The sequence below is a fragment of the Papaver somniferum genome, chromosome 1 (assembly GCF_003573695.1).
Source record: "Papaver somniferum cultivar HN1 chromosome 1, ASM357369v1, whole genome shotgun sequence".
Lineage (NCBI taxonomy): Eukaryota > Viridiplantae > Streptophyta > Magnoliopsida > Ranunculales > Papaveraceae > Papaver > Papaver somniferum.
Window position 1 is genome coordinate 211,600,155 of NC_039358.1, and position 9,193 is coordinate 211,609,347.

At 36.3% G+C, this 9,193-nt stretch overlaps 1 protein-coding gene across 1 annotated transcript; it reads right to left on the reverse strand.

Annotated features, from left to right (window-relative positions):
* Nucleotides 1-4,007: 4,007 nt before the first annotated feature.
* LOC113336237 (tropinone reductase-like 3) lies at nt 4,008-6,933 on the reverse strand. Its single transcript, XM_026582203.1, has 6 exons — nt 6,701-6,933; nt 6,459-6,575; nt 5,239-5,373; nt 4,842-4,967; nt 4,477-4,578; nt 4,008-4,333 (listed from the first exon to the last, which is right to left on the reverse strand). The coding sequence occupies exons 1-6, from the start codon at nt 6,830-6,832 to the stop codon at nt 4,184-4,186; spliced, it is 762 nt and encodes a 253-aa protein (XP_026437988.1). The 5' UTR covers nt 6,833-6,933; the 3' UTR covers nt 4,008-4,183.
* Between the last annotated feature and the right edge of the window lie 2,260 nt (nt 6,934-9,193).

Below are 9,193 nucleotides of genomic sequence, written 5' to 3' on the forward strand. Positions count from 1 at the left end.
TGAGATTCATTAGTTACAATTAGAATGGTATGCCATGAATCTAGAGTAGAAAAGCAGTGGAGTAGAACGCCAGCAGCAGTCTTCGGATCAAAGTTGCACCATGGGGAGATGTTGGAGTCGAAAGTCAGAAGGCCTCCGTTCAGTGCTTTTCACAAGAAAAATTGTGCATTTGATGGACATAAGAACATAGATGATGGTATGAGTGTTCGATGCGCTTGATTGAAGGTGCTAGCCAGACAATTGCGTCCAAAAGCTGAGGTGTACTGCCCCAGCGTTAACTTTCTAGATTCCTACTAAAAATGAGCACAATTCGAGATACCAAACCTCACTATCTACCGATTTTAATTTCGGCAGTTAATTTTCAAAATGGTAGATAGTGTTGTTATACGTGTCGGATTGTGCTCATTTTTTATAGGATTGTCGAGATTAAGAAAATATTATCAAAGTATTGGCTTCAAATCCATTTTCATTTGGACTTTAAAGTAAAATTGTTGTGAGTGTTGTAAGATAGTGTCCATATAAATTGGTCCATGTAAAGATAGTGTCCATATAAATTGGTCCATGTACTTTATAGGAATTTTAAAGAGCTTTTTTACTATACAAACACTAACAAAAAAAAGTGAGATTTTGTATGGTGAGAGTGAAAGTTTCCATGTTTTAACTCTATTTTTAAAATAACGACATTTTTATAAATATACAAAAATGGACTTAATTCCTACTCGTATTTATTAATTATTAAAAAAAATAATTTTTAATATTAATTATTTATTAATATTAAAAAATATTGTCTTGGTGTGCCTCTTTTTTCTGATGATAGTGTGTGTCCATGTTGTAGTCGTGCCATGGATACATTTGGTGATCATGCCATCCATTGTGCGAATGAAATCGGCTCTAAATTCAGACATGATTTGGTTCATGATGTGGTCATGGATATATGTAACAAAGCAAGTGTAGCTGCTAGAAATGAGGCTTCTTTGGGATTTTTGACGGATGGCAATGGCTTAAAACCAGCTGACATTCTTGTACTCCCTCCGTCCCACTCCTAAGTGACCTATTTGATTTTAGATTTTGTCCCAATGATAAGTGACCTATATCACTAAACAATGAGATATTCCGGAATTATCCTTTTAGTTAATTATAAATAATATATGAAATATGTATAATTTGATAGGCATGTTTATATTCGTTATGTAGGTGTTTTAAAATGCTTTTCAATTGTATGAAATTTGCGAACATTCGTGGAGTATTTTGAGAGATAAACCATTTTTAAATTTCACTAGTTATTATTCATAAGGGTATAATTGTAAAAAATGATTAAAAATACTATTTTCCTTGCTTGCCTTAAAAATTGTGCAAATTTCAAATAGGTCACTTAGGAGTGGGACGGAGGAAGTATATGATTGGGAGAACGATCAAGACACTTGTTTTGATGTCACTGGGATTTCTCCCTTTACGTGGTGTTCATAGCTTTGTTCCGGGACGTGCTTCTTCTGCGGCTATCAATCGCAAACGCGTCAAATATTTGGACACATGCACATCTCATGATTATAGTTTTGTGGTTTTAGCGTTTTCTATATTAGCGAACTAGGAGATGATTTTGTTTTTTATTTTGAACCGGGTGAGGAATTGCTTAGCTAATTATGATGTTAATTGTAAGATAGGCAATTTTCTTTTTCATAGGGTAGGTGTAGCTATCCAAAAAGGAGTTGGTCGCAACTTGTTGTTAGGCTCCCAACCAACTCTGTATATTAATTTTTCTTTTTTGTTTGTAAAAAAAAAAAATTTAAAAAAAATAAAAAAAAGTGACAAAGTTAATTAGCCTTTTCTTTTAAAAATAATTAATTTTTTTAAGAAATAGAAAAAAATTTAGACAAGAAAAAAGAAACATAAAAAGAAATTAAAAATAATTATTTAATAATATTTGAAAGGGGTAACTTAGGCCATTTACACTTTTAAGACACCCCTTAGCAAAATATTAAAGATGAGATAGTTTTTCATATCCCGCACTTGTGTGTTCTTAATGAATTGAAGATGTTAATGTACAATTTAGGGGTGTAAATAATACCCGAAAATACTCGGCCTGTCTGTACCTGCCCGAGCCCGCCTGTACCCGAAGTAGCCCAAAGCCTGTTATGGCCCATCATGGGCCACCCGACCTGGCCTGGATTAATTTATTGGGCGGTCTCCGGCTTTGCAATTAATTATGATGTCCGGCCTGAAAACCTTCTATGTGCCATTAATTATTTAATATCCTTTTAAAAAGACTTAAAAGTTACAATTTTATAATTATCAATTTTGTGTCGAGAAAAATAAAATATATAATTGTTTTTACTTATAATTAACCTTTTCAAAACATTAATGGTAATATATTTTCTTATTAGAAAGTTTATTGTACTCTAATTAATTATTTATTATAGGCTAAAATTAAAAATTTGCCATTGTAATTTAAATATAAAATAATACTATCACTTACGGTATGCAATGTTACAAAGGAAAGGATATTGTATTAAAAATAAATAAATTTAATACCGTTCATTTGAAAATTTAAACTTAAAAAAAAAATATTCAAAATAGTGGCCTATCCGGCCCGATCTGGCCTGCCCATATAAAAAACGGGCTTTGGGCCGTCTTTGGGTAGCAAATTATCTACTTTTGCCCGGCTTGCCCGGCCTGAATTTGTTTACGGACACACAAATATTAAGCCTGGCCTGCCCGGCCTGTCTTAGTTTTTGGGCCGGGCGGCCCGGCCTGCCCGAATTTACACCCCTACTGTACGATATCAAGGCATTGTTGTATGTCTACGAGACTACGTCCCACGAAGATGTAGCTAGAGTTTTCTGTCTAGCCTATGTAATACTGTACTATGTACTACTACTTCTATCAATAATAATATCCGACACAACCTTGATATCAACCTTCCTCCTGAGTCCATTCATGGGAATTCAGACAACATGCAAAATGCAAAAGGTTTCTGGAGAACCAGAAGAACTTCCGGATCTGGATGTTAATAGTCTCTGGAGAGACAACCTAGAAGTTGCCGAGGAACTCATGGATATTGTACGCCAGCCTACTGGCTTTGAAACAATCCAAGATTTAGATAACGTTGAGACAAAGTGTTGGGAGCTGCTGGTATCTTCCCGATCTGAGGAGGTAATCAAAAAGGAACTAGGGAAGATGCAGGCTCTATCTCATGGCCTCAAGGCCTTTAATTCTCGTCACTTCAATGAATATAACTTACTTTCCAAGACAGTTCCAAGGAAGATTCGTCAAATTGCTGACAAGGTTCCCGGCATTCAAATATGGAAGAATACAACAAGATACCCGACCACCGAATTGCCGTAATTCAGCATTATCTGAAAGAGAATGATGATCAAGTCAACTCGGTTTCACCAGACACTGCTGATGCTAAAAAGAATATCGAGGAATTGCTTAATGAAGTGGACGATTGCATGGACAGGGAGTGTGAAGAAACCAATCTGTGTAGAGCTTCATCCGTAGTGCTGTCCAAGGTCGAGAGTTTAATCGATACCAATCGATACCTTAACAACAATAGTTGAAGTATCCAGTGAGCTTCTTAGGAAAGCCAAGGAAGGTCGGAAGAAGACCGTGGATAAGGATGAGGGGAGAGATCATAAGAGAATGCACCTTGCAGGACCAGCCAAGGAAGGCCGGAAGAGCGAGGATGGGGATGAGGGGAGGGATCATAAGAGAGTGAAGCTTGCATCTCCAGTGAAGGAAGGTCGGAAGAGCGTGGATGAGTAGGATGAGGCTAGGAGGGCATTGATGAAGGTAAGTTCCAGTGTCTGTGCAAGGAATGCGGCTCTTGTGTTGTTTAACTAAGCTAACATGTGTCAGAAATTGCGGACATGCTGAAGACGATGCAGGAGCAGTGACACAAACTTGTTGGGGACGATGCAACCTGCATCGAACAGTTTAGACTTTGCTGTTCTTTATTTTGAGTGCCCTGTAATATAAAATCTACAGACTTTACTTAGCAGAGTTGAATATATTGAAGAACTTCAGTCGATGACTTTACCATTGATTTGAGGAATAATTCCGTTAAAACGCATTTTATGAAATGGTAGATTCATTTATTTAGCAGGAAATTGATGTACAAACAAGAGAATAAGAGAGTTTGCAACTCAGAGCGAGCTTCTAATGATGTTCAAATTTCGGTAAACTTCTAAAGTCTTGAAGGCATTCCACCTGCCACCACCAGGGTCTCACCTGTAATGTAAGAAGCATCATCTGATGCCAAATAAGCGGTTGCAGAAGCCATGTCTTCTGTTGTTCCGAGCCTATTAAGCAAGGTCCTTTGCTCAATTTCTTTCCTCTGCGCCCAAAGATGACAAGAAAAAATATTACTATGAAATAAATCACAAATTCACAACAACGTAGAAAATCCGAGAGGAATGAGTAAAAACTAAAACAAGTAAAGGAAGTGACAAACAGAGAAAATAGTAGAAAAAAACTAACCACATTTTCATCTTTTGTAAGAAAGTCGGCAAAGTGTGTGGGTACAAATCCTGGAGCAACAGTGTTCACTCGGGTATCCGGGGACATCTCGATCGCAAGGGCCTACATGAAGAACTGGCTATTAAAGATGTAATCTTCACAGAAAAAAATCTATGGGTAAACCCACAGTTGCTTTCATAGATTTCATATTTCTTGCGTGTGTTTGTTGTGTCAAGAGTCATCTCAGGAAAAAGCAGAACCTTAAAAAAAAAAAAAAAAACTCGAGCACTAGAAAAAATGATACTCCAACAACAGTTGGCTCAAGAATTCACTAGTAGTCGTCCCAGCTTTCTAGTATTGACAGTTTAATAGTATAGTTTTAATACCTTAGTGAGACCTAGAAGAGCAGTTTTGGTGACCCCATACATTCCCATCGATGCAGATGGCTGATAAGCTGTAATAGAAGAAATAAACACAACCGAAGATCCTTTCTCCAAATGAGGTGCTGCATCCTAAATTAATGGCAATTGGATGAACATAAAAGTAAGCATTTCAAGTAACAATTACGAACAGTTGATGGATCGTCTTTCAAAGTGAAATTCTAGTTTACATAACCATCACATCAGAAATTCTTACCATCCACTAGCTTTATGAATGTTAAAAAAAAATGATAGGATGGACGGTTATGATCTCTTGAGAATTGGACTAAAAGGAAACTGTATTCTCTAAAATATAAATGTTAATTTGAGAGATTCACTGAAAAGTTTTCACAATGTGTTTTACCTGTAAGATAAGTATAGATGCCTTGACATTGATCTCCCAGAGTTTATCAAGAATGCTTTCTTTAGTTTCCAAAATGGGATCTACAGATGGATTGGCAGCAGCGTTTGATACAACAACATTGATTTTACCATATTTCTGCAAACAAAACCGTTAACCGCTTAGATGGAAGAGACATGATGAAATTGTATCACCGATTGTTTCTAAGCTGGTGTACAACCCATGAATAATACAGGATAAAACAAATCAAAACCTCCAGACCAAACAAAAAGGAGTTCATCTACCAGATATCGTATACCTAATTCCTTGTTAAACTTGATAACATAGAATCGATGACCAGTTTTCTGCAGAATCTTTTTGGAAAAGCAAAATGCCTAAAGCTGTAAAGCATATTGAATTGGTCGAGCTAGCACAGTGGCTGTATTTGGTTAGCGTATAAAAAGTATTTGAGCTAATATACTTAACCTGATTCAAATCTACAGTTCACTCCACAAAATGAAACTAAGGTAAATTGAAGATCTAGGTTATAGTTGAGTCTTCTGAACTTAAGACATCAAAATAGATCAAAAAAACTCATTTTGGATTGGCCGTTTTGCATGTAACGAGATATCAGGTACAACCGAAGTCTTTATTTTTGTTTTCACAAACAATCCTAATATCATTTACATATCGTTACAGAAGGTGTTTACAATTATTAAATTACTGAACCAAAATACTCAAACCATAGGCATACCACACTAAACTTGTTTTGGAAACCAAACACAGAACACAAACTCAAAATTGAACAGTAAGTTTCAAATACAAATTAGGCATAAAACTACCTCATCAAGCTACTAAGCAGTTCCAATTTTTCTAGATAAGATAAACCCTACTCCTTGGATAACGAAACTAGACTAACATTCCCTACAGTTGTATAGAATTAGATCCTTCAGTAGAACATCCCCCACCAGAGGTTTTACACGCCGGTCTCACCTTCATCACTTTGAGACCAAACCAAGAGATACAAATACAATTATGAGAAAATGCAAATTCGAAAGTCAACCACCAGGTAAACCCACTATCTACACCAGATAACAAGTGAAATGAACACAATTAACAATCATATGCTACACTACAGATATTTGTAGACAATACCCAACCCCTAAAACCTAAATCCAATCATTTCACGATCAGAAATATGAACTCATAAAATGATAAAAAGGCTAAAAATTTGATCCTTATACCTGAATAGTTTGGTCTATGAGATTCTTTCTGTGTTGAGCATTTGATACATGACAAACAACCCCAAAAACCTCAATTCCTTTAGATTTTAGCTTCTCCACAGCTTCATCAACATTTTTCTGCAAAATCAGACGAAACCCAGATCAAATTATTATCTTCTGATCTCAATTTTACTAGTTATTAAGAAAATTGAAAAATTGAAACAAACCCCAGAAGGAATTTTGGGAGTAAAAAATGATTAGACCTGTTTGCGAGACGAGATGACAATAGAAGCTCCTTCTAAACCAAGTCTTTCTGCTATGCTGAAACCTATCCCTTGTGTTGAAGCTGTAACTATGGCAACTTTTCCTTCAAATCTCTTCTTCATCATCGCCATTTTTTTTCTGTATACTTCTTCTCACCGATGAAAAATATATCAAATCGGGTTGCTGAGTTAGGTTCCAGTGGTAATCAATTATTATTATTAAAGTATTACCAGAAATGAATGCCATTTGATCTGGCGTGGTGACCAATGTGAACAAAATTTAGACTAGAAGACGAGACAAGCTTCTAAATATCCAACAAGTCGCCGCATTATAGTAAATATCTAGTGCAAAGATTATGACCGACCGGAATTCGTACTATTAGTAAAATCCACTATGGCAGCCTCAGCTACCGACTGATATGATACCAAGGAATCAGTCGGATATAACTTGGTAGGTATGGCTGATTTTAGTCGACTTATTCAGCAACGCTACAGTCCACGCAAGCTATTCAGCATACAGTCAGTACATGTGCTCTTCCATGTTTACACAGAAGATGCATGCATAATTATAATGCTGCATTCCATGACATGCTGGATTTCTCAGCACACAATTTTTTTTCTCCGACAGAATCAATAGAATCTCATTTTGTGAAGTGGTGAGTATGATACTATCGTGTTTGTTTGCAGCTGACTCGGCGTTTGGATCTGACATAACCCCTCAGATAACAAAATACCCGTGACTCATCGGACGAAACTACTTACTCACATCACGTGAGTCAGATCTGACCCAAAACAAACATATCGAGTCAGATCCAGATGAGTCAGGTGATTTCACTCAGATCCAGACAACTCAGATGAGTCAGGAGTAAACAAACATGGTGGTAGTGTCTTTTACTCTGAAACATGGACTTAGGTTGCTTGCATATGATACCCTAGATAAATGCAGGCCTCTGTATGCATAACCCCAAAACCTCGCATTTCAACACCAAGGTGAACATGCCAAGCCTGTGCACAAGGGGGTAGTCAAACGAGATTTCTATGGATTTTTATAGATTTTCAGTTTGAGTGACTCCCAGAGATTCTCTGAAAATGTAGAGATTTTTAGTGATTCTCTGAGAGTATTTTAGAGAGTCTTTGTGACTTATGGAGACAAAAAAATGAGATTTGTATAGAGTCTTTGTGACTTGTTGAGACAAAAAATGTATTATATCTTTTGAAAATTCAATATGTCTGCCAAAAAAATTTTATCCACGTTACAATGTTCACTAAAGTACCGTGAATACCTAATGAAAATGAAAAAAAAAAAACTATTGAAATATGTGTCCATTTTCTAAATAAATCTCATCATAGTTGTCTTATGCCTAAATTTTCATTCTCTTTATTCCACTTGTCCCACATTTTATTTGCTATCCATGACATTTGTATGCGCTAGTTTTTACTTTTTTTTTAATCATAAGTTCACAGGTGGTTTATAAAGGCATCACAAGATTACATGAAAGCTGTCGATGCTGATCAACACCCCCGCCTTGTGGATCCTAAACGTAAACTGTATGAGCCAGAGGACCAAACAATGCAGTGGAATGCATACCACTCAGCTAAAAGGTACAACAGCCAGCAAACAATGGATGAGGAACAACTATCAAGCAATACTACTAGCAATTTGGAGGGAGATAATTTGCCTACAAAAAACCAGGTAACTCACATCATAATCCAGTCATATAATTACACTCACAGCATCTTAACTATGAGGATTGACCTTTGGTTAACTGTCGGTCACTTTGCTAGGATATCATACTCATTCCTAGGTTACAAAATCATCATTTTCTCATATCCTATTATATCTTATTTTTGGCAATTTTACTCTGTCATAGCTTGAAATTGCCAAGGATTAGGACAAGCTGACACTATTAGATACCTAGACAACGTGCTAAATAAACATAATCCAGAAATAATCTTCTTATCTGAGACCAAACAACAAGATAGAAATCTTAAAAAAACTCCTAGGAAATATAGGAGTCACTAATTTCTGGTTTGTAGAACCAAAGGGCAAAGCTAAAACAGCTGGAGGACTAGTTCTTGCTTGGAAAACCAACCTAGATGTCACCATTGAGGATTTCTCTGACCATCATATCAATGCCATCATTAAACCTTTACATGGTGAATCTTGGTTATTTACTGGTTACTATGGGAGTCCCTTTACTACTAATGATAAATTACACTCCTGGAGTATGATTGAAAAAACCTTTGCTGCTAACTCCTTACCTTGGTTGATTATGGGAGATTACAACTTTGTCCTTCATGATCATGAAAAATTTAGCCAGCATCCCATCAATCAAGTTGAAGCTGATATTTTCCTAAACGAGATAGAAGAAGCAAATCTCTCTGATCTAAGCTACACTGAATTCCCTTTCACTTGGACTAACAAGAGATCTGGTACTCATCTCACAGAACAAAGACTAGATAGAGCCCTAGCTAATGAAGCTTGGCTAGACA

Excerpts from the sequence above, each read along its gene's own strand:
- LOC113336237 (XM_026582203.1), bottom strand. The coding sequence starts at position 6,832 with ATGGCGATGATGAAGAAGAGATTTGAAGGAAAAGTTGCCATAGTTACA. Across the intron at positions 5,374-6,458 it reads TCATAGACCAAACTATTCAG|AAATATGGTAAAATCAATGT; the intron begins GTATAAGGATCA and ends TTTTGTTTGCAG. Across the intron at positions 4,579-4,841 it reads CTCTTCTAGGTCTCACTAAG|GCCCTTGCGATCGAGATGTC; the intron begins GTATTAAAACTA and ends TTCTTCATGTAG.